Genomic DNA, 26664 nt, shown 5'->3' with positions numbered 1-26664 from the left:
ACATTAGTATGGGGACATTAGTACATTAGTATGGGTACATTAGTATGGGTACATTAGTACATTAGTATGGGTACATTAGTACATTAGTATGGATACATTAGTACATTAGTATGGGGACATTAGTACAATAGTATGGGGACATTAGTATGGGTACATTAGTACAATAGTATGGGGACATTAGTACATTAGTATGGGTACATTAGTACATTAGTATGGGTACATTAGTACATTAGTATGGGTACATTAGTATGGGTACATTAGTACATTAGTATGGGTACATTAGTATGGGTACATTAGTATGGGTACATTAGTATGGGTACATTAGTACATTAGTATGGGTACATTAGTACAATAGTATGGGTACATTAGTACATTGATACATTAGTACATTATTATGGGTACATTAGTATAGGTACATTAGTATGGGTACATTAGTGTGGGTACATTAGTATGGGGATATGGAAATTATGGTATTCATGAAATTCCGAAAATTATGTACTTTCTACTATTTTACTATCCGTCACTGTGAGGTGGTGAATAGCAGGTAACACTTATCTGCTTCCAGCTGGGCAGGTCTTCCGGAGTCTAACTCCGGTGCTCTGGTCAGACCTCTGGCTGCGGTGGATGCCCTGACACTGTGTTCTACCAGCAGAATACAATAAAGTTTAGAGAAAAAATATATATTTTTGTGTGGTCTGCTGGGAGAACACAGTGTCAGGGCATCCACCGCAGCTGGAGGCACTGCAGCGGTCAGGTAAGTGCGGGATGGGGGGGAGGTTTTCGGAGGGGGAGGTATGCAGAGGAGGGAGGGGGAACACACAAAATTACCACAGCTGTAAGCAGTGCTGCGCATGTGCTGGTTTTCTGAATGTAACAGCGCATACGCAGCACTGATTCCAGCTGTGGTAAGTTAGAGCAGAGAGGGAAAAGTATTTCCTTAAAAGAGGTCATCGCAAAAATTAGACCTTTTCGCAATAGATAGTTATAGGGAGGAGGAATGATGAATTCCCCCGGTAATTAGGTAGAACTAAATGCAAGCTCTAAACCTGAGACCAGGGGGGAAATGACCAGGGGAGAAGCGACCAGGGGAGAAGCGACCAGGGGAGAAGCGACCAGGGGAGAAGAGACCAGGGGAGAAGAGACCAGGGGAGAAGTTGCCCATAGCAACCAATCAGCTTTGAACTTTTGAAGTAACATTTATCAAGTACAATCTATAATATAATAGGTAGGTGGCTCTCAGTCAGACGCGATAGCCATCCAGACTACGGCTGGCAGGTAGGTAGCTCTCAGCCAGACGTGATAGCCATCCAGGCTATGGCTGGCAGGTAGGTAGGTGGCTCTCAGCCAGAGGCGATAGCCATCCAGACTACGTCTGGCAGGTTGGTGGCTCTCAGCCAGACTCGATAGCCATCCAGACTATGGCTGGCAGGTAGGTGGCTCTCAGCCAGACTCGATAGCCATCCAGGCTACGGCTGGCAGGTAGGTGGCTCTCAGCCAGAGGCGATAGCCATCCAGACTATGGCTGGCAGGTAGGTGGCTCTCAGCCAGAGGCGATAGCCATCCAGACTGCGGCTGGCAGGTAGGTGGCTCTTAGCCAGAGGCGATAGTCATCCAGACTGGCTGAGAGCCACCTACCTGCCAGCTGCAGTCTGGATGGCTATCGCCTCTGGCTGAGAGCCACCTACCTGCCAGCCGCAGTCTGGATGGCTATCGCCTCTGGCTGAGAGCCACCTACCTGCCAGCCGTAACCTGGATGGCTATCGAGTCTGGCTGAGAGCCACCTACCTGCCAGCCATAGTCTGGATGGCTATCGCTTCTGACTGAGAGCCACCTACCTGCCAGCCATAGTCTGGATGGCTATCGCGTCTGACTGGGAGCCACCTACCTGCCAGCTGTAGTCTGGATGGCTATCGCGTCTGACTGTGAGCCACCTACCTGCCAGCCGTAGTCTGGATGGCTATCGCCTCTGGCTGAGAGCCACCTACCTGCCAGCTGCAGAGGCGATAGCCATCCAGACTACGGCTGGCAAGTAGGTGGCTCTCAGCCAGAGGCGGTAGCCATCCAGACTACGGCTGGCAGGTAGGTACCTCTCAGCCAGACGTGTTAGCCATCCAGACTACGGCTGGCAGGTAGGTGGCTCTCAGCCAATGACTCTTTCGTTTTATCAGTCGCTCATCTCCTCTCAGTCCTCCAATCCCCACCGCCTCTTTGGTACTTTCAACACTCTCCTCTGCCCCCACCTCCACCCCTTCCATCCTCCCTCACTGCATTTGACTTTGCCTCCTTCTTCTCTCCCAAAATTGAGGCAATTTGTCACAGTATATCCTCCAATCTCCCTGCTGCAACCCCACCTCCCCCACCATCCGCACCTCCCAGCCACCCACATCTTGTGCTCCTTCAGCCCCACCACGGGCGATGAGGTCACTCCCTCATCTTGTCCTCTCTACCTTCCACCTGCCTCCTTGACCTCCTCCCTTCTCGCCTTCTACGCTCTCTCTCCTCCACTGCCTGCTCCCACCTTGCTCACCTTTTCAACTTCTCTCTCTCTACCGGCATCTTTCCCTCATAGTTCAAACATGCTCTTGTCACACCTATTCTTAAAAAAACCAACCTCAACCTGTCCTCACCTGCCAATTACCGCCCGATTTCTCTTCTCCCTTTTGCCCCCAAACTACTTGAGCGACTTGTCTACAGCCGCATCACCAGCTATCTCTCTGACAACTTCATCCTTGACCCTCTCCAATCTGGCTTTCGCCAATGTCACTCCACTGAAACTGCCCTGGCCAAAGTCACCAATGACGTGCTTGCAGCCAAATCCAGGGGCCACTTCTCTCTGCTCATCCTCCTGGACCTCTCTGCAGCCTTTCACACCATGGATCATGCTCTCCTCCTTCGCACCCTTCAGACCTTTGGCATCTCTAACACCGTCCATGCCTGGTTCACTTCTTACCTCACCAACCACTCCATTTCTGTGTCTGCTTCTGGCCCCACCTCTCCCCCTTCCACCCTTCCCATTGGTGTCCCACAGGGTTCTCTCCTGGGCCCACTGCTCTTCTCCCAGTAAACTTCTAAATTAGGAGAACTCATTAGCTCCTTTGGCCTCCAATACCACCTCTATGCCGATGACACGCAACTATACCTCTCCTCTCCTGAACTCTCCCCTTCTGTCCTCTTTCAGGTAACCAGTTGCCTCTCCACCATCTCTTTCTGGATGTCTGAGTGCTCTCTGAATCTAAACATGGACAAAACCCGAACTCATCATCTTTCCCCCTAATAGAGTCTCCACTCCAACCAATCTCGCTATCACTGTTGACAACACAATCATCTCTCCTGTCCCCCAACTTTGCTGCTTGGGCATCACCCTTGACTCCACCCTCTCCTTCACACCCCACGCTCAATCCTGTCGGTTCCAGCTACGCAACATCGCTCATATTAGGCCTTTCCTCTCCCAGAGTGCTATCAAACTGATTATTCATTCACTAATCATTTCTCGGCTTGACTACTGCCTCCCACGTTGCCATCTTGCTCCCCTCCAGTCTGTTCTCAATGCAGCAGCTAGACTTATCTTCCTCTCCCGCCGTTCCACTTCTGCTGCTCCCCTCTGCCAAAACCTGCACTGGCTCCTATTCCCCTACAGAATCCTCTTCAAACTCCTCACCTTCACATACAAGGCCCTCTCTAATGCTACTGCTCCCTACATCTCCAACCTCATCTCCTTACATACTCCCTCCCGCTCACTCCAGTCTGCCAATGACAGTTACATCTCCTCCACCCTGGTTATTTCATTTCATGCTCGTATCCAAGATTTTGCTCGTGCAGCCCCCTTCACTGGAATGAGCTCCCTCACTCGATTAGGCTCTCCCCGACCTTGTAGAGCTTCAAACGTGCACTGAAAACCCACCTGTTCATCAAAGCATACCCTTCCACCACATAATTGTCATAAAGTCTCTGTCCCTCCTGCCTCAGCCATCTCTACCTCGCCTACTTCCTGCACTCAGGTCCCCCTCTACACACTCATGCCTCATGTTATCTGTCTGTCTCCCCTCTCCCCTAGATTGTAAGCTCCTAGGAGCAGGGTCCTCCTCCCCACTGTCACACAGCTCTCTTCTCTAGCACTTCTATGACAGCCTTCACCTTCCCAGCTGTATAGTGTATGGAGAATTGTGTTGCTAATTGTTACTGGTGCTCTGTTTATAATTTGTTACTGTATTGTAATGTAATGTTCTGGGTACCCTTTACTGTATGTACGGTGTGCGGACCACCTGTGGCGCCCTATAAATAACATGTAATAATAGTAATAATAATAATAATATCAGTGTCTCTGGCTCTTTAGTGTTGTGGAACGACTACAAAGCACAGTATGTCCGGTCATTGGGCAAGCTGGAATTTGTAGCCCCGAAATAGCTGGAGAGCTATAGGTTACACTGTACCCTTCATCTTATTCATAGTAACTAACACCACCTTATAGATGGGCACTGCTCATGTGCTGTGTGGTGGTCTGTGCTGTCCATGGACCCCTCCCATTGCATTTCTCCAGTGGTCCTCTCAGGCCCCAGTTCCACACTGCCCCTGATGGTTTTGTTTTTACCATTTGAACTTGTGTCCACATGATGGCCACACCATAGTATTCCAGATGGCGCCATAGCGTGCACCTGCTCCGGGAGATATGGTTTCACATTACGTCTCTGCCTGTGCGCACTTCCAGGCGTTTCCGAGCCAATAAGCATAGTAGGACCCCAAGCTAGATAGCAGCTCATCCTACATAACCTAATAATATGGAACTGTTGCTGTGATGTCATAGGTCTATGCTGTTACATGTCATGACGTACAATGACTGTTACATTACATTAACAAGGTTTAATGACATCACCGTGTGCTGGAGGACGTTGGTTTTTTTATGTTCATTTCTTCAATCCGAGCTTCATAGATCCCATTAATGGTGTTGTTTCCAAGTTCACACATTAGCTGTAAACAAGTGACAACAATGTTAAATGTAGATACCTCAACCCAATTAGTAGACCCCCATACATTTATCCATGTAACAAGCAGATCTCATAAACGCCTCCATCTAATTAGCAGACCCCATATACACCTCCACCCAATAAGCAGACCCCAAACACATCTCCACCTAATTAACATACCCCATATACACCTCTGCCTAATTAATAGACCCCACCTAATATAGCCCCATACATACATCCAACTAAAAATATACCGCCACACATGTATCTCCAAATAATATACCACATACATGTATCCACCTAATATAGCCCCATACATGGATTTCCTCCCAAGTATATGACTAAGAGGCCTTTAGACTCAGCTGTAGATGAAGATGATGAGCTCCATCCAGAAGTAACACTGTACTGTAATAGTCCTTCCCTGTACGGGGTGTAAATTTAATACGAATCTTGTCTGCCCGAGATTGCAACTCATGTATTTACTAAGAACTGTCTATAAAACGTGATGGGACATGGAGCAGAATAAAAGAAATGAATAGAAGTGCCTGTGAGGTGCATGTTCTGCTGAAGCCTGCACAGATCCGTGTGCTCAGTCGGATCTGTGCCGTGCTTCTGTGTGTGTACATTGAAAATGAAGGGTTAAAAAATAGAGAAAAATCAGTGTGGGATCCTCCACAAAAGCATAACCAGCCTCGAACCTCGGTGCCCATTCTGGAACTGTAAAAATGGGGAGAAAACGGCATGGGTTCCCCCATATTTCCATAAACTAGCACCGGGCTCAACCAGACAGGGGCATCATACCATAGCAGGGGGACACACATCAAAGGGGTCCACCCTGCCAAAGCATTCTCCAGCCCCAAACTGGTCACCCCAGCTCTGGGAATCCTCAGAAAGTGGGGACCCCCCAAAAAAGGGGTCATCCCTCCCGAGGATACCCCTGGGCATTGGTGAAGCCTGGGGCTATTCCCTGCACCACTGGTGGCTGTCGGTGCAGTGTTCAGGTGAAAGTTAGTAATTAATGTTACCGCCCACCTGTCTATGGCTCATCACAGTACCCCTAGTCTGACTACGCTAATATCTGACCTTGTGTGATGTACATGCAAACCAACAGTAATACAATAATAACTATACCCCACTTCCATAGTTACATAACAATCAGCACCTGGAGGCACAGACGGTCCCACAGACACGGATTCCATCCTATAACCATACACAGCTCCTCTACAATCAGCACCTGGAGGCACAGACGGTCCCACTGACACCGATTCCATCCTATAACCATACACAGCTCCTCTACAATCAGCACCTGGAGGCACAGACGGTCCCACTGACACTGATTCCATCCTATAACCAAACACAGCTCCTCTACAATCAGCACCTGGAGGTACCGACGGTCCCACTGACACTGATTCCATCCTATAACCATACACAGCTCCTCTACAATCAGCACCTGGAGGCACCGACGGTCCCACTGACACCGATTCCATCCTATAACCATACACAGCTCCGCTACAATCAGCACCTGGAGGCACAGACGGTCCCACTGACACCGATTCCATCCTATAACCATACACAGCTCCGCTACAATCAGCACCTGGAGGCACAGACGGTCCCACTGACACAGATTCCATCCTATAACCATACACAGCTCCTCTACAATCAGCACCTGGATGCACCAACGGTCCCACTGACACTGATTCCATCCTATAACCATACACAGATCCTCTACAATCAGCACCTGGAGGCACAGATGGTCCCACTGACACTGATTCCATCCTATAACCATACACAGCTCCTCTACAATCAGCACCAGAACGCACAGATGGTCCCACTGACACTGATTCCATCCAATAACCATACACAGCTCCTCTACAATCAGCACCTGGACGCACAGACGGGCCCACTGACACTGATTCCATCCTATAACCATACACAGCTCCTCTACAATCAGCACCTGGAGGCACAGATGGTCCCACTGACACTGATTCCATCCTATAACCATACACAGCTCCTCTACAATCAGCACCTGGAGGCACAGACGGTCCCACTGACACTGATTCCATCCTATAACCATACACAGCTCCTCTACAATCAGCACCTGGACGCACAGACGGTCCCACTGACACTGATTCCATCCTATAATCATACACAGCTCCTCTACAATCAGCAACTGGAGGCACAGACGGGCCCACTGACACTGATTCCATCCTATAACCATACACAGCTCCTCTACAATCAGCACCTGGAGGCACCGACGGTCCCACTGACACGGATTCCATCCTATAACCATACACAGCTCCTCTACAATCAGCACCTGGAGGCACAGACGGTCCCACTGACACTGATTCCATCCTATAACCATACACAGCTCCTCTACAATCAGCACCTGGAGGCACAGACGGTCTCACTGACACTGATTCCATCCTATAACCATACACAGCTCCTCTACAATCAGCACCTGGACGCACCGACGGTCCCACTGACACTGATTCCATCCTATAATCATTCACAGCTCCTCTACAATCAGCACCTGGAGGCACAGACGGTCCCACTGACACTGATTCCATCCTATAACCATACACAGCTCCTCTACAATCAGCACCTGGAGGCACCGACGGTCCCACAGACACTGATTCCATCCTATAACCATACACAGCTCCTCTACAATCAGCACCTGGAGGCACAGACGGTCTCACTGACATGGATTCTATCCTATAACCATACACAGCTCCTCTACAATCAGCACCTGGAGGCACCGACGGTCCCACTGACACTGATTCCATCCTATAACCATACACAGCTCCTCTACAATCAGCACCTGGAGGCACAGACGGTCCCACTGACACTGATTCCATCCTATAACCATACACAGCTCCTCTACAATCAGCACCTGGAGGCACAGACGGTCTCACTGACACTGATTCCATCCTATAACCATACACAGCTCCTCTACAATCAGCACCTGGACGCACCGACGGTCCCACTGACACTGATTCCATCCTATAATCATACACAGCTCCTCTACAATCAGCACCTGGACGCACCAACGGTCCCACTGACACTGATTCCATCCTATAACCATACACAGCTCCTCTAAAATCAGCACCCCCAAAGCAGACATCACCTTCACAAGCTCCGGTTCCCAGGAATCCAGGGTGAGCGAGCGGACCTTGGAGAAATGGACACCCAGGCTTCTACATAGGAAAGATGAGATAAGGAGGTTACAGGGAGGAGAACCTGACATCGCCTAAGTAGTGAGGGAGCACTGTGTACAGTCATGTTCCCTAACATTGCAGTTATTACATGGGCCTAATGTCATGATCCCCAATATTGCAGTTATTACATGGGCCTAATGTCATGCTCCCTAACATTGCATTTATTACATGGGCCTAATGTCATGCTCCCTAACATTGCATTTATTACATGGGCCTAATGTCATGCTCCCTAACATTGCAGTTATTACATGGGCATAATGTCATACTCCCTAACATTGCAGTTATTACATGGGCCTAATGTCATGCTACCTAACATTGCAGTTATTACATGGGCCTAATGTCATGCTCCCTAACATTGCAGTTATTACATGGGCCTAATGTCATGCTCCCCAACATTGCAGTTATTACATGGGCCTAATGTCATACTCCCTAACATTGCAGTTATTACATGGGCCTAATGTCATGCTACCTAACATTGCAGTTATTACATGGGCCTAATGTCATGCTCCCTAACATTGCAGTTATTACATGGGCCTAATGTCATGCTCCCCAACATTGCAGTTATTACATGGGCCTAATGTCATGCTCCCTAACATTGCAGTTATTACTTGGGCCTAATGTCATGCTCCCCAACATTGCAGTTATTACATGGGCCTAATGTCATGCTCCCTAACATTGCAGTTATTACATGGGCCTAATGTCATGCTCCCCAACATTGCAGTTATTACATGGGCCTAATGTCATGCTCCCTAACATTGCAGTTATTACATGGGCCTAATGTCATGCTACCTAACATTGCAGTTATTACATGGGCCTAATGTCATGCTCCCTAACATTGCAGTTATTACATGGGCCTAATGTCATGCTCCCCAACATTGCAGTTATTACATGGGCCTAATGTCATACTCCCTAACATTGCAGTTATTACATGGGCCTAATGTCATGCTACCTAACATTGCAGTTATTACATGGGCCTAATGTCATGCTCCCTAACATTGCAGTTATTACATGGGCCTAATGTCATGCTCCCCAACATTGCAGTTATTACATGGGCCTAATGTCATGCTCCCTAACATTGCAGTTATTACTTGGGCCTAATGTCATGCTCCCCAACATTGCAGTTATTACATGGGCCTAATGTCATGCTCCCTAACATTGCAGTTATTACATGGGCCTAATGTCATGCTCCCTAACATTGCATTTATTACTTGGGCCTAATGTCATGCTCCCTAACATTGCATTTATTACTTGGGCCTAATGTCATGCTCCCCAACATTGCAGTTATTACATGGGCCTAATGTCATGCTCCCTAACATTGCATTTATTACTTGGGCCTAATGTCATGCTCCCTAACATTGCAGTTATTACATGGGCCTAATGTCATGCTCCCTAACATTGCAGTTATTACATGGGCCTAATGTCATGCTCCCTAACATTGCAGTTATTACATGGGCCTAATGTCATGCTCCCTAACATTGCAGTTATTACATGGGCCTAATGTCATGCTCCCTAACATTGCAGTTATTACATGGGCCTAATGTCATGCTCCCTAACATTGCAGTTATTACATGGGCCTAATGTCATGCTACCTAACATTGCAGTTATTACATGGGCCTAATGTCATGCTCCCTAACATTGCAGTTATTACATGGGCCTAATGTCATGCTCCCCAACATTGCAGTTATTACATGGGCCTAATGTCATGCTCCCTAACATTGCAGTTATTACTTGGGCCTAATGTCATGCTCCCCAACATTGCAGTTATTACATGGGCCTAATGTCATGCTCCCTAACATTGCAGTTATTACATGGGCCTAATGTCATGCTCCCTAACATTGCATTTATTACTTGGGCCTAATGTCATGCTCCCTAACATTGCATTTATTACTTGGGCCTAATGTCATGCTCCCCAACATTGCAGTTATTACATGGGCCTAATGTCATGCTCCCTAACATTGCATTTATTACTTGGGCCTAATGTCATGCTCCCTAACATTGCAGTTATTACATGGGCCTAATGTCATGCTCCCTAACATTGCAGTTATTACATGGGCCTAATGTCATGCTCCCTAACATTGCAGTTATTACATGGGCCTAATGTCATGCTCCCTAACATTGCAGTTATTACATGGGCCTAATGTCATGCTCCCTAACATTGCAGTTATTACATGGGCCTAATGTCATGCTCCCTAACATTGCAGTTATTACATGGGCCTAATGTCATGCTCCCTAACATTGCAGTTATTACATGGGCCTAATGTCATGCTCCCTAACATTGCAGTTATTACATGGGCCTAATGTCATGCTCCCTAACATTGCAGTTATTACACAAAGTCATGAAAGATCAGTAAACATGGAGATTCTCTACTGCGGGCTATTAGACCCACCCCCCCGGGCTATTAGTCCCACACCCCCCCGGGCTATTAGACCCACCCCCCCGGGCTATTAGACCCACCCCCACGGGCTATTAGTCCCACACCCCTGGGCTATTAGACCCACCCCCCCCGGGCTATTAGACCCACCCCCACGGGCTATTAGTCCCACACCCCCGGGCTATTAGTCCCACACCCCCGGGCAGTGGGTACTGGAGTAAAAATAATCGGTTAATAATAGAATTAATCATTTAAATTACTGGTGCGCAACAAGTCCCCACTAGTCCTGTGATGCCCAATTTAAATGGCTGCTGAAACATGCTGGTACTTTGAGAACCAGAAGGGACAGCATGCCCGGGAATCCGCAGCCTGTTAACACATTTTAGAAAAATATAAAAATATTAATTCAGTTCTTAAACTTTTACAATTACCACAAGACACCAAGACTAGGGCCTGATTCAGAGCCGCTCGCTGCCACTGCCCGCACGCTGGGATTGTGGGCGTTTTTTTTTATTTTTATGTTCTCCAGCCGCTCGCAAAGTTGTGGGAGACCACCCACAGCTTGTGTGAGTGGCAAGGAGACCATCGCGATAATCACGACCATCAACCTTGCGACAAGACCCTAGGGTAGGGTCTAGGCTGCCGCAAGGCTGAGTGGGCTTCCTGCTCTAATACTAGTGATGTCAGTAAGACCTCCTACAAATGCCAGGCGTTCCTAGGGGAACGCCTGTGTTTGTCCAGCCACCCCCCTACAAATCGGGGCAAGATGTCACTCACCATCGACAACTGCCTGTTCTTGTTGCGAGCCCCATAGCGACTGAACTTCAGTCGCTCGGTGGGACTCGCGCACGCCGGCCGCAGTGCATGCGTAAAGCCTAAACATCAGACTGCTTGCGAGCGGCTCTGAATAAGGTCCTATAGGTGTACTGGGATGAGCCCTAGAGAGGTGGGGGGACTAATGTTTTGGGCATACCCGATACAGCCTCATACTGACTGGCACTATGGTTTTGGCTGAGAACCAGGCGCCTATCAGTGATGGCTCTTATCTGTTATAAACCTTGCCCTGAGTCAGTAAGTTTGCTCACCTGTGAATTCCACTGCACTGAATGCAGAGAGTCACCCCCAGGTTTATACTGGCCCAGTCTGGTTCTGCTGCCCGGCAGTCACAGCACGCGGCATTCCCTGGCACCCGCAATACAGTATCCTGAGCACAGACGTCTGCTCGCTTCTGCTGTGCCGGTGCCTCAGATCGGGGCAATCGCTGGGGAGAGGAGACAATACGATGTTACACTGCAGTATTAGCTGCTGTGCCGGTGCCTCAGATCGGGGCAATCGCTGGGAAGAGGACACAATACGATGTTACACTGCAGTATTAGCCGCTGTGCCGGTGCCTCAGATCAGAGCAATCGCTGGGGAGAGGAAACAATACGATTTTACACTGCAGTATTAGCCGCTGTGCTGGTGCCTCAGATCAGAGCAATCGCTGGGGAGAGGAGACAATACGATGTTATACTGCAGTATTAGCCGCTGTGCCGGTGCCTCAGATCAGGGCAATCGCTAGGGAGAGGAAACAATACGATTTTACACTGCAGTATTAGCCACTGTGCTGGTGCCTCAGATCGGGGCAATCGCTGGGGAGAGGAGACAATACGATGTTACACTGCAGTATTAGCCGCTGTGCCGGTGCCTCAGATCAGAGCAATCGCTGGGGAGAGGAGACAATACGATGTTACACTGCAGTATTAGCCGCTGTGCCGGTGCCTCAAATCGGGACAATCGCTGGGGAGAGGAGACAATACGATGTTACACTGCAGTATTAGACGCTGTGCCAGTGCCTAAGATCAGGGCAATCGCTGGGGAGAGGAGACAATACGATGTTACACTGCAGTATTAGACGCTGTGCCGGTGCCTCAGATCAGAGCAATCGCTGGGGAGAGGAGACAATACGATGTTACACTGCAGTATTAGCCGCTGTGCCGGTGCCTCAGATCAGAGCAATCACTGGGGAGAGGAGACAATACGATGTTACACTGCAGTATTAGACGCTGTGCCGGTGCCTCAGATCAGGGCAATCGCAGGGGAGAGGAGACAATACGATGGTACACTGCAGTATTAGCCGCTGAGCCGGTGCCTCAGATCAGAGCAATCGCTGGGGAGAGGAGACAATACGATGTTACACTGCAGTATTAGATGCTGTGCCGGTGCCTCAGATCAGGGCAATCGCTGGGGAGAGGAGACAATACGATGTTACACTGCAGTATTAGCCGCTATGCCGGTGCCTCAGATCAGAGCAATCGCTGGGGAGAGGAGACAATACGATGTTACACTGCAGTATTAGCCGCTATGCCGGTGCCTCAGATCAGGGCAATCGCTGGGGAGAGGAGACAATACGATGTTACACTGCAGTATTAGCCGCTGTGCCAGTGCCTCAGATCAGGGCAATCGCTGGGGAGAGACAATACGATGTTATACTGCAGTATTAGCCGCTGTGCCGATGCCTCAGATCAGAGCAATCGCTGGGGAGAGGAGACAATACGATGTTACACTGCAGTATTAGCCGCTGAGCCGGTGCCTCAGATCAGGGCAATCGCTGGGGAGAGGAGACAATACGATGTTACACTGCAGTATTAGCCGCTGTGCCGATGCCTCAGATCAGGGCAATCGCTGGGGAGAGGAGACAATACGATGTTGTAGTGCAGTATTAGCCGCTGTGCCGGTGCCTCAAATCAGGGCAATCGCTGGGGAGAGGAGACAATACGATGTTACACTGCAGTATTAGCCGCTGTGCCAGTGCCTCAGATCAGGGCAATCGCTGGGGAGAGGAGACAATACGATGTTACACTGCAGTATTAGATGCTGTGCCAGTGCCTCAGATCAGAGCAATCACTGGGGAGAGGAGACAATACGATGTTACACTGCAGTATTAGACGCTGTGCCAGTGCCTCAGATCAGGGCAATCGCAGGGGAGAGGAGACAATACGATGGTACACTGCAGTATTAGCCGCTGAGCCGGTGCCTCAGGTCAGAGCAATCGCTGGGGAGAGGAGACAATACGATGGTACACTGCAGTATTAGCCGCTATGCCGGTGCCTCAGATCAGGGCAATCGCTGGGGAGAGGAGACAATACGATGTTACACTGCAGTATTAGCCACTGTGCCGGTGCCTCAGATCAGGGCAATGGCTGGGGAGAGGAGACAATACGATGTTACACTGCAGTATTAGCCGCTGTGCCGGTGCCTCAGATCAGAGCAATCGCTGGGGAGAGGAGACAATACGATGTTACACTGCAGTATTAGACGCTGAGCCGGTGCCTCAGATCAGAGCAATCGCTGGGGAGAGGAGACAATACGATGGTACACTGCAGTATTAGATGCTGTGCCGGTGCCTCAGATCAGGGCAATCGCTGGGGAGAGGAGACAATACGATGTTACACTGCAGTATTAGCCGCTGAGCCGGTGCCTCAGGTCAGAGCAATCGCTGGGGAGAGGAGACAATACGATGGTACACTGCAGTATTAGCCGCTATGCCGGTGACTCAGATCAGGGCAATCGCTGGGGAGAGGAGACAATACGATGTTACACTGCAGTATTAGCCGCTATGCCGGTGCTTCAGATCAGAGCAATCGCTGGGGAGAGGAGACAATACGATGTTACACTGCAGTATTAGCCGCTATGCCGGTGCCTCAGATCAGGGCAATCGCTGGGGAGAGGAGACAATACGATGTTACACTGCAGTATTAGCCGCTGTGCCAGTGCCTCAGATCAGGGCAATCGCTGGGGAGAGACAATACGATGTTATACTGCAGTATTAGCCGCTGTGCCGATGCCTCAGATCAGAGCAATCGCTGGGGAGAGGAGACAATACGATGTTACACTGCAGTATTAGCCGCTGAGCCGGTGCCTCAGATCAGGGCAATCGCTGGGGAGAGGAGACAATATGATGTTACACTGCAGTATTAGCCGCTGTGCCGGTGCCTCAGATCAGGGCAATCGCTGGGGAGAGGAGACAATACGATGTTGTAGTGCAGTATTAGCCGCTGTGCCGGTGCCTCAAATCAGGGCAATCGCTGGGGAGAGGAGACAATACGATGTTACACTGCAGTATTAGACGCTGTGCCAGTGCCTCAGATCAGGGCAATCGCAGGGGAGAGGAGACAATACGATGGTACACTGCAGTATTAGCCGCTGAGCCGGTGCCTCAGATCAGGGCAATCGCAGGGGAGAGGAGACAATACGATGGTACACTGCAGTATTAGACGCTGTGCCAGTGCCTCAGATCAGGGCAATCGCAGGGGAGAGGAGACAATACGATGGTACACTGCAGTATTAGCCGCTGAGCCGGTGCCTCAGGTCAGAGCAATCGCTGGGGAGAGGAGACAATACGATGGTACACTGCAGTATTAGCCGCTATGCCGGTGCCTCAGATCAGGGCAATCGCTGGGGAGAGGAGACAATACGATGTTACACTGCAGTATTAGACGCTGTGCCGGTGCCTCAGATCAGAGCAATCGCTGGGGAGAGGAGACAATACGATGTTACACTGCAGTATTAGACGCTGTGCCGATGCCTCAGATCAGGGCAATCGCAGGGGAGAGGAGACAATACGATGGTACACTGCAGTATTAGCCGCTGAGCCGGTGCCTCAGGTCAGAGCAATCGCTGGGGAGAGGAGACAATACGATGGTACACTGCAGTATTAGCCGCTATGCCGGTGCCTCAGATCAGGGCAATCGCTGGGGAGAGGAGACAATACGATGTTACACTGCAGTATTAGCCGCTGTGCCGGTGCCTCAGATCAGGGCAATTGCTGGGGAGAGACAATACGATGTTATACTGCAGTATTAGCCGCTGTGCCGGTGCCTCAGATCGGCGCAATCGCTGGGGAGAGGAGACAATACGATGTTACACTGCAGTATTAGCCGTTGTGCCGGTGCCTCAGATCAGAGCAATCGCTGGGGAGAGGAGACAATACGATATTACACTGCAGTATTAGCCGCTGTGCCGGTGCCTCAGATCAGGGCAATTGCTGGGGAGAGGAGACAATACGATGTTACACTGCAGTATTAGGCGCTGTGCCGGTGCCTCAGATCAGAGCAATCGCTGGGGAGAGGAGACAATACGATGTTATACTGCAATATTAGCCGCTGTGCCGGTGCCTCAGATCAGGGCAAATGGGGAGAGGAGACAATACGATGTTACACTGCAGTATTAGCCGCTGTGCCGGTGCCTCAGCTCAGAGCAATCGCTGGGGAGAGGAGACAATACGATGTTACACTGCAGTATTAGGCGCTGTGCCGGTGCCTCAGATCAGGGCAATCGCTGGGGAGAGGAGACAATACGATGTTACACTGCAGTATTAGCCGCTGTGCCGGTGCCTCAGATCAGGGCAATCGCTGGGGAGAGGAGACGATACGATGTTACACTGCAGTATTAGCCGCTGTGCCGGTGCCTCAGATCAGGGCAATCGCTGGGGAGAGGAGACAGTACGATGTTACACTGCAGTATTAGCTGTTATCGGTCTTCTCTGTGTGTCACTTACTAGACTGCCACTGTCTCTTTTATTCTCATTGTACGCTGTAGTAATGCTTCTCTGCACGGCACTGACCCATAGCTCTAAGACACGGTCCGACTCTGCCTGGAGCATACATGACCTGTAACATACAAATCACATACAGTATCTAAGACGTGTTAAAACTCTTAATGGAGCATGCATGACCTGTAACGTACATATGACATGTCCATGTGGAGATGTAAATGATGGGGGACAGGTGTGTGGAGGTGTAAATGATGTAGGACAGATATGTGGAGGTGTAAATGATGGGGGACAGGTGTGTGGGGGTGTAAATGATGGGGGACAGATATGTGGAGGTGTAAATGATGTAGGACAGGTGTGTGGAGGTGCAAATGATGGGGGACAGGTGTGTGGAGGTGTAAATTATATAGGACAGGTATGGGGAGGTGTAAATGATGTGGGACAGGTATGTAGTGGTGTAAATGATGGGGGACAGGTATGTAGTGGTGTAAATGATTTAGGACAGGTATGTGGAGGTGTAAATTATATAGGACAGGTATGGGGAGGTGTAAATGATGTGGGACAGGTATGTAGTGGTGTAAATGATGGGGGACAGGTATGTAGTGGTGTAAATGATGGGGGACAGGTATGGGGAGGTGTAAATGATGGGGGACAGGTATGGGGAGGTGTAAATGATGGGGGACAGGTATGGGGAGGTGTAAATGATGGGGGACAGGTATGTAGTGGTGTAAATGATGGGGGACAGGTATGTAGTGGTGTAAATGATGTGGGACAGGTATGGGGAGGTGTAAATGATGGGGGACAGGTATGTGGAGGTGTAAATGATGGGGGACAGGTAAAAGTGTTTATTCCAACTTTTTTAAAACTACTATACAGACATTTTTCTGTACCCTACAATGCTGGAAAGATTTTCATTTGCAGGGAAATACTTGTTGGCGATCACTTTTCAACCCTTAAAAGTGCATTTGACACCTTTTAACAACCTCCAGTACTTTCGTTATAGCCACTAACAGCCATCTATATTGTGCGGCTTCCTCAGTTGTCACATTTTTGGGGTCCAGGATGGTTTCCCCATTTTTTCATGCTCTTCTCCTAGGTCTTATTTTGTAGAAGGGTCACACACCCTGGCCACGATTGGATCTCACATTTCTTGAGTGTGCGCATTCCTGCCATGTCTGCGAGTTTCATGAAGCAACTCGCACCTAATAGGATTGATCCTACTGTGATTGGTCTATGGCTGATTGTGTGACGCTGACTGCCGCAGAGAGGGGAGTGTGGGGGGTATATAGGAGGAAGACCCTGGTCATGGACTGCAGCGTGCACTGTGATTGGTCTATGGCTGATTGTGTGACGCTGACTGCCGCAGAGTAGGGAGTGTGGGGGTATATATAGGAGGAAGACCCTGGTCATGGACTGCAGCGTGCACTGTGATTGGTCTATGGCTGATTGTGTGACGCTGACTGCCGCACAGAGGGGAGTGTGGGGGGTATATAGGAGGAAGACCCTGGTCATGCACTGCAGCGTGCACTGTGACTGGTCCATGGCTGATTGTGTGACGCTGACTGCCGCAGAGAGGGGAGTGTGGGGGGTATATAGGAGGAAGACCCTGGTCATGGACTGCAGCGTGCACTGTGATTGGTCTATGGCTGATTGTGTGACACTGACTGCCGCAGAGAGGGGACTGTGGGGGGTATATAGGAGGAAGACCCTGGTCATGGACTGCAGCGTGCACTGTGACTGGTCTATGGCTGATTGTGTGACACTGACTGCCGCAGAGAGGGGAGTGTGGGGGCTATATAGGAGGAAGACCCTGGTCATGGACTGCAGCGTGCACTGTGATTGGTATATGGCTGATTGTGTGACGCTGACTGCAGCAGAGAGGGGAGTGTGGGGGGTATATAGGAGGAAGACCCTGGTCATGGACTGCAGCGTGCACTGTGATTGGTCTATGGCTGATTGTGTGATGCTGACCGCCACAGAGAGGGGAGTGTGGGGGGTATATAGGAGGAAGACCCTGGTCATGGACTGCAGCGTGCACTGTGATTGGTCTATGGCTGATTGTGTGACGCTGACAGCTGCAGAGAGGGGACTGTGGGGGGTATATAGGTGGAAGACCCTGGTCATGGACTGCAGCGTGCACTGTGATTGGTCTATGGCTGATTGTGTGACGCTGACTGCCACAGAGAGGGGAGTGTGGGGGGTATATAGGAGGAAGACCCTGGTCATGGACTGCAGCGTGCACTGTGATTGGTCTATGGCTGATTGTGTGACGCTGACTGCCACAGAGAGGGGAGTGTGGGGGGTATATAGGAGGAAGACCCTGGTCATGGACTGCAGCGTGCACTGTGATTGGTCTATGGCTGATTGTGTGACGCTGACTGCCGCAGAGAGGGGAGTGTGGGGGGTATATAGGGGGAAGACCCTGGTCATGGACTGCAGCGTGCACTGTGATTGGTCTATGGCTGATTGTGTGACGCTGACTGCCGCAGAGAGGGGAGTGTGGGGGGTATATAGGAGGAAGACCCTGGTCATGGACTGCAGCGTGCACTGTGATTGGTCTATGGCTGATTGTGTGACGCTGACTGCCGCAGAGAGGGGAGTGTGGGGGGTATATAGGAGGAAGACCCTGGTCATGGACTGCAGCGTGCACTGTGATTGGTCTATGGCTGATTGTGTGACGCTGACTGCCGCAGAGAAGGGAGTGTGGGGGGTATATAAGAGGAAGACCCTGGTCATGGACTGCAGCGTGCACTGTGATTGGTCTATGGCTGATTGTGTGACGCTGACTGCCGCAGAGAGGGGAGTGTGGGGGGTATATAGGAGGAAGACCCTGGTCATGGACTGCAGCGTGCACTGTGACTGGTCTATGGCTGATTGTGTGACGCTGACTCCCGCAGAGAGGGGAGTGTGGGGGGTATATAAGAGGAAGACCCTGGTCATGGACTGCAGCGTGCACTGTGATTGGTCTATGGCTGATTGTGTGACGCTGACTGCCGCAGAGAGGGGAGTGTGGGGGATATATAGGAGGAAGACCCTGGTCATGGACTGCAGCGTGCACTGTGATTGGTCTATGGCTGATTGTGTGACGCTGACTGCCGCAGAGTAGGGAGTGTGGGGGTATATATAGGAGGAAGACCCTGGTCATGGACTGCAGCGTGCACTGTGATTGGTCTATGGCTGATTGTGTGACGCTGACTGCCGCACAGAGGGGAGTGTGGGGGGTATATAGGAGGAAGACCCTGGTCATGCACTGCAGCGTGCACTGTGACTGGTCCATGGCTGATTGTGTGACGCTGACTGCCGCAGAGAGGGGAGTGTGGGGGGTATATAGGAGGAAGACCCTGGTCATGGACTGCAGCGTGCACTGTGATTGGTCTATGGCTGATTGTGTGACACTGACTGCCGCAGAGAGGGGACTGTGGGGGGTATATAGGAGGAAGACCCTGGTCATGGACTGCAGCGTGCACTGTGACTGGTCTATGGCTGATTGTGTGACACTGACTGCCGCAGAGAGGGGAGTGTGGGGGCTATATAGGAGGAAGACCCTGGTCATGGACTGCAGCGTGCACTGTGATTGGTCTATGGCTGATTGTGTGACACTGACTGCCGCAGAGAGGGGAGTGTGGGGGGTATATAGGAGGAAGACCCTGGTCATGGACTGCAGCGTGCACTGTGATTGGTCTATGGCTGACTGTGTGACGCTGACTGCCGCAGAGAGGGGAGTGTGGGGGGTATATAGGAGGAAGACCCTGGTCATGGACTGCAGCGTGCACTGTGATTGGTCTATGGCTGATTGTGTGACGCTGACTGCCGCACAGAGGGGAGTGTGGGGGGTATATAGGAGGAAGACCCTGGTCATGGACTGCAGCGTGCACTGTGACTGGTCTATGGCTGATTGTGTGACGCTGACTGCCGCAGAGGGGGGGGTATATAGGAGGAAGACCCTGGTCATGGACTGCAGCGTGCACTGTGATTGGTCTATGGCTGATTGTGTGACACTGACTGCCGCAGAGAGGGGAGTGTGGGGGGTATATAGGAGGAAGACCCTGGTCATGGACTGCAGCGTGCACTGTGATTGGTCTATGGCTGATTGTGTGACGCTGACTGCCGCAGAGAGGGGAGTGTGCGGGGTATATAGGAGGAAGACCCTGGTCATGGACTGCAGCGTGCACTGTGATTGGTCTATGGCTGATTGTGTGACGCTGGCTGCCGCAGAGAGGGGAGTGTGGGGGGTATATAGGCGGAAGACCCTGGTCATGGACTGCAGCGTGCACTGATATTGGTCTATGGCTGATTGTGTGACGCTGACTGCCGCAGAGAGGGGAGTGTGGGGGGTATATAGGAAGAAGACCCTGGTCATGGACTGCAGCGTGCACTGAGATTGGTCTATGGCTGATTGTGTGACGCTGACTGCCGCAGAGAGGGGAGTGTGGGGAGTATATAGGAGGAAGACCCTGGTCATGGACTGCAGCGTGCACTGTGATTGGTCTATTGCTGATTGTGTGACGCTGACAGCCGCAGAGAGGGGAGTGTGGGGGGTATATAGGAGGAAGACCCTGGTCATGGACTGCAGCGTGCACTGAGATTGGTCTATGGCTGATTGTGTGACGCTGACTGCCGCAGAGAGGGGACTGTGGGGGTATATATAGGAGGAAGACCCTGGTCATGGACTGCAGCGTGCACTGTGATTGGTCTATGGCTGATTGTGTGACACTGACTGCCGCAGAGAGGGGAGTGTGGGGGGTATATAGGAGGAAGACCCTGGTCATGGACTGCAGCGTGCACTGTGACTGGTCTATGGCTGATTGTGTGACGCTGACTGCCGCAGAGAGGGGACTGTGGGGGGTATATAGGTGGAAGACCCTGGTCATGGACTGCTGCGTGCACTGTGATTGGTCTATGGCTGATTGTGTGACGCTGACTGCCGCAGAGAGGGGAGTGTGGGGGGTATATATGAGGAAGACCCTGGTCATGGACTGCAGCGTGCACTGTGATTGGTCTATGGCTGATTGTGTGACGCTGACTTCCGCATAGAGGGGAGTGTGGGGGGTATATAGGAGGAAGACCCTGGTCATGGACTGCAGCGTGCACTCTGACTGGTCTATGGCTGATTGTGTGACGCTGACTGCCGCAGAGAGGGGAGTGTGGGGGGTATATAGGAGGAAGACCCTGGTCATGGACTGCAGCGTGCACTGTGATTGGTCTATAGCTGATTGTGTGACGCTGACTGCCGCAGAGAGGGGAGTGTGGGGGGTATATAGGAGGAAGACCCTGGTCATGGACTGCAGCGTGCACTGTGATTGGTCTATGGCTGATTGTGTGACGCTGACTTCCGCATAGAGGGGAGTGTGGGGGGTATATAGGAGGAAGACCCTGGTCATGGACTGCAGCGTGCACTCTGACTGGTCTATGGCTGATTGTGTGACGCTGACTGCCGCAGAGAGGGGAGTGTGGGGGCTATATAGGAGGAAGACCCTGGTCATGGACTGCAGCGTGCACTGTGATTGGTCTATGGCTGATTGTGTGACGCTGACTGCCGCAGAGAGGGGAGTGTGGGGGGTATATAAGAGGAAGACCCTGGTCATGGACTGCAGCGTGCACTGTAATTTGTCTATGGCTGATTGAGTGACGCTGACTGCCGCAGAGAGGGGAGAGTGGGGGGTATATAGGAGGAAGACCCTGGTCATGGACTGCAGCGTGCACTGTGATTGGCCTATGGCTGATTGTGTGATGCTGACTGCTGCAGAGAGGGGAGTGTGGGGGAAATATAGGAGGAAGACCCTGGTCATGGACTGCAGCGTGCACTGTGATTGGTCTATGGCTGATTGTGTGAAGCTGACTGCCGCAGAGAGGGGAGTGTGGGGGGTATATAGGAGGAAGACCCTGGTCATGGACTGCAGCGTGCACTGTGATTGGTCTATGGCTGATTGTGTGACACTGACTGCCGCAGAGAGGGGACTGTGGGGGGTATATAGGAGGAAGACCCTGGTCATGGACTGCAGCGTGCACTGTGATTGGTCTATGGCTGATTGTGTGACACAGACTGCCGCAGAGACGGGAGTGTGGGGGGTATATAGGAGGAAGACCCTGGTCATGGACTGCAGCGTGCACTGTGACTGGTCTATGGCTGATTGTGAGACGCTGACTGCCGCAGAGGGGGGGGGTATATAGGAGGAAGACCCTGGTCATGGACTGCAGCGTGCACTGTGATTGGTCTATGGCTGACTGTGTGACGCTGACTGCCGCAGAGAGGGGAGTGTGGGGGGTATATAGGAGGAAGACCCTGGTCATGGACTGCAGCGTGCACTGTGATTGGTCTATGGCTGATTGTGTGACGCTGACTGCCGCACAGAGGGGAGTGTGGGGGGTATATAGGAGGAAGACCCTGGTCATGGACTGCAGCGTGCACTGTGACTGGTCTATGGCTGATTGTGTGACGCTGACTGCCGCAGAGGGGGGGGTATATAGGAGGAAGACCCTGGTCATGGACTGCAGCGTGCACTGTGATTGGTCTATGGCTGATTGTGTGACACTGACTGCCGCAGAGAGGGGAGTGTGGGGTATATATAGGAGGAAGACCCTGGTCATGGACTGCAGCGTGCACTGTGATTGGTCTATGGCTGATTGTGTGACGCTGACTGCCGCAGAGAGGGGAGTGTGCGGGGTATATAGGAGGAAGACCCTGGTCATGGACTGCAGCGTGCACTGTGATTGGTCTATGGCTGATTGTGTGACGCTGACTGCCGCAGAGAGGGGAGTGTGGGGGGTATATAGGCGGAAGACCCTGGTCATGGACTGCAGCGTGCACTGATATTGGTCTATGGCTGATTGTGTGACGCTGACTGCCGCAGAGAGGGGAGTGTGGGGAGTATATAGGAAGAAGACCCTGGTCATGGACTGCAGCGTGCACTGAGATTGGTCTATGGCTGATTGTGTGACGCTGACTGCCGCAGAGAGGGGAGTGTGGGGAGTATATAGGAGGAAGACCCTGGTCATGGACTGCAGCGTGCACTGTGATTGGTCTATTGCTGATTGTGTGACGCTGACAGCCGCAGAGAGGGGAGTGTGGGGGGTATATAGGAGGAAGACCCTGGTCATGGACTGCAGCGTGCACTGAGATTGGTCTATGGCTGATTGTGTGACGCTGACTGCCGCAGAGAGGGGACTGTGGGGGTATATATAGGAGGAAGACCCTGGTCATGGACTGCAGCGTGCACTGTGATTGGTCTATGGCTGATTGTGTGACACTGACTGCCGCAGAGAGGGGAGTGTGGGGGGTATGTAGGAGGAAGACCCTGGTCATGGACTGCAGCGTGCACTGTGACTGGTCTATGGCTGATTGTGTGACGCTGACTGCCGCAGAGAGGGGACTGTGGGGGGTATATAGGTGGAAGACCCTGGTCATGGACTGCTGCGTGCACTGTGATTGGTCTATGGCTGATTGTGTGACGCTGACTTCCGCAGAGAGGGGAGTGTGGGGGGTATATATGAGGAAGACCCTGGTCATGGACTGCAGCGTGCACTGTGATTGGTCTATGGCTGATTGTGTGACGCTGACTGCCGCAGAGAGGGGAGTGTGGGGGGTATATAGGAGGAAGACCCTGGTCATGGACTGCAGCGTGCACTGTGATTGGTCTATAGCTGATTGTGTGACGCTGACTGCCGCAGAGAGGGGAGTGTGGGGGGTATATAGGAGGAAGACCCTGGTCATGGACTGCAGCGTGCACTGTGATTGGTCTATGGCTGATTGTGTGACGCTGACTTCCGCATAGAGGGGAGTGTGGGGGGTATATAGGAGGAAGACCCTGGTCATGGACTGCAGCGTGCACTGTGACTGGTCTATGGCTGATTGTGTGACGCTGACTGCCGCAGAGAGGGGAGTGTGGGGGGTATATAAGAGGAAGACCCTGGTCATGGACTGCAGCGTGCACTGTGATTGGTCTATGGCTGATTGTGTGACGCTGACTGCCGCAGAGAGGGGAGTGTGGGGGGTATATAGGATGAAGACCCTGGTCATGGACTGCAGCGTGCACTGTGATTGGTCTATGGCTGATTGTGTGACGCTGACTGCCGCAGAGAGGGGAGTGTGGGGGGTATATAAGAGGAAGACCCTGGTCATGGACTGCAGCGTGCACTGTGATTGGTCTATGGCTGATTGTGTGACGCTGACTGCCGCAGAGAGGGGAGTGTGGGGGTATATAGGAGGAAGACCCTGGTCATGGACTGCAGCGTGCACTGTGACTGGTCTATGGCTGATTGTGTGACGCTGACTGCCGCAGAGAGGGGAGTGTGGGGGGTATATAGGAGGAAGACCCTGGTCATGGACTGCAGCGTGCACTGTGATTGGTCTATGGCTGATTGTGTGACGCTGACTGCCGCAGAGAGGGGAGTGTGGGGGGTATATAGGAGGAAGACCCTGGTCATGGACTGCAGCGTGCACTGTGATTGGTCTATGGCTGATTGTGTGACGCTGACTGCCGCAGAGTAGGGAGTGTGGGGGTATATATAGGAGGAAGACCCTGGTCATAGACTGCAGCGTGCACTGTGATTGGTCTATGGCTGATTGTGTGACACTGACTGCCGCACAGAGGGGAGTGTGGGGGGTATATAGGAGGAAGACCCTGGTCATGGACTGCAGCGTGCACTGTGATTGGTCTATGGCTGATTGTGTGACGCTGACTGCCGCAGAGAGGGGAGTGTGGGGGGGTATATAGGAGGAAGACCCTGGTCATGGACTGCAGCGTGCACTGTAATTTGTCTATGGCTGATTGAGTGACGCTGACTGCCGCAGAGAGGGGAGTGTGGGGGGTATATAGGAGGAAGACCCTGGTCATGGACTGCAGCGTGCACTGTGATTGGTCTATGGCTGATTGTGTGACGCTGACTGCCGCAGAGAGGGGAGTGTGGGGGGTATATAGGAGGAAGACCCTGGTCATGGACTGCAGCGTGCACTGTGATTGGCCTATGGCTGATTGTGTGATGCTGACTGCTGCAGAGAGGGGAGTGTGGGGGGTATATAGGAGGAAGACCCTGGTCATGGACTGCAGCGTGCACTGTGACTGGTCTATGGCTGATTGTGTGACGCTGACTGCTGCAGAAAGGGGAGTGTGGGGGGTATATAGGAGGAAGACCCTGGTCATGGACTGCAGCGTGCACTGTGATTGGTCTATGGCTGATTGTGTGACGCTGACTGCCGCACAGAGGGGAGTGTGGGGGGTATATAGGAGGAAGACCCTGGTCATGGACAGCAGCGTGCACTGTGATTGGCCTATGGCTGATTGTGTGATGCTGACTGCTGCAGAGAGGGGAGTGTGGGGGGAAATATAGGAGGAAGACCCTGGTCATGGACTGCAGCGTGCACTGTGATTGGTCTATGGCTGATTGTGTGACGCTGACTGCCGCAGAGAGGGGACTGTGGGGGGTATATAGGAGGAAGACCCTGGTTATGGACTGCAGCGTGCACTGTGACTGGTCCATGGCTGATTGTGTGACGCTGACTGCCGCAGAGAGGGGAGTGTGGGGGGTATATAGGAGGAAGACCCTGGTCATGGACTGCAGCGTGCACTGTGATTGGTCTATGGCTGATTGTGTGACGCTGACTGCCGCAGAGAGGGGAGTGTGGGGGGTATATAGGATGAAGACCCTGGTCATGGACTGCAGCGTGCACTGTGACTGGTCTATGGCTGATTGTGTGACACTGACTGCCGCAGAGAGGGGAGTGTGGGGGGTATATAGGAGGAAGACCCTGGTCATGGACTGCAGCGTGCACTGTGATTGGTCTATGGCTGATTGTGTGACACTGACTGCCGCAGAGAGGGGACTGTGGGGGGTATATAGGAGGAAGACCCTGGTCATGGACTGCAGCGTGCACTGTGATTGGTCTATGGCTGATTGTGTGACACAGACTGCCGCAGAGAGGGGAGTGTGGGGGGTATATAGGAGGAAGACCCTGGTCATGGACTGCAGCGTGCACTGTGACTGGTCTATGGCTGATTGTGAGACGCTGACTGCCGCAGAGGGTGGGGGTATATAGGAGGAAGACCCTGGTCATGGACTGCAGCGTGCACTGTGATTGGTCTATGGCTGATTGTGTGACGCTGACTGCCGCACAGAGGGGAGTGTGGGGGGTATATAGGAGGAAGACCCTGGTCATGGACTGCAGCGTGCACTGTGACTGGTCTATGGCTGATTGTGAGACGCTGACTGCCGCAGAGGGGGGGGTATATAGGAGGAAGACCCTGGTCATGGACTGCAGCGTGCACTGTGATTGGTCTATGGCTGATTGTGTGATGCTGACTGCCACAGAGAGGGGAGTGTGGGGGATATATAGGAGGAAGACCCTGGTCATGGACTGCAGCGTGCACTGTGATTGGTCTATGGCTGATTGTGTGACACTGACTGCCGCAGAGAGGGGAGTGTGGGGAGGTATATAGGAGGAAGACCCTGGTCATGGACTGCAGCGTGCACTGTGATTGGTCTATGGCTGATTGTGTGACGCTGACTGCCGCACAGAGGGGAGTGTGGGGGGTATATAGGAGGAAGACCCTGGTCATGGACTGCAGCGTGCACTGTGATTGGTCTAT

The 26664-nt window shown here is 51.9% G+C and overlaps 1 protein-coding gene across 1 annotated transcript in view; it reads right to left on the bottom strand.

Annotated features, from left to right (window-relative positions):
* Window positions 1-4866: 4866 nt before the first annotated feature.
* Window positions 4867-26664, bottom strand: part of ACAP1 (ArfGAP with coiled-coil, ankyrin repeat and PH domains 1) — a 449099-nt gene continuing 427301 nt past the window's right edge. Inside the window, exons 13-16 of the mRNA XM_088464394.1 lie at window positions 16088-16199; window positions 11634-11809; window positions 8086-8155; window positions 4867-4965 (exon numbers count right to left, since the gene is read on the bottom strand). Of these exons, the coding sequence (XP_088320520.1) occupies window positions 4867-4965; window positions 8086-8155; window positions 11634-11809; window positions 16088-16199 (457 nt within the window). The remainder of the gene's footprint in view (window positions 4966-8085; window positions 8156-11633; window positions 11810-16087; window positions 16200-26664) is intronic.

The sequence above is a fragment of the Taudactylus pleione genome, unplaced genomic scaffold, assembly GCF_031769625.1.
Source record: "Taudactylus pleione unplaced genomic scaffold, aTauple2 ptg001664l, whole genome shotgun sequence".
Classification (NCBI taxonomy): Eukaryota; Metazoa; Chordata; class Amphibia; order Anura; family Myobatrachidae; genus Taudactylus; species Taudactylus pleione.
This window is presented reverse-complemented; position numbering and strand designations above follow the sequence as displayed.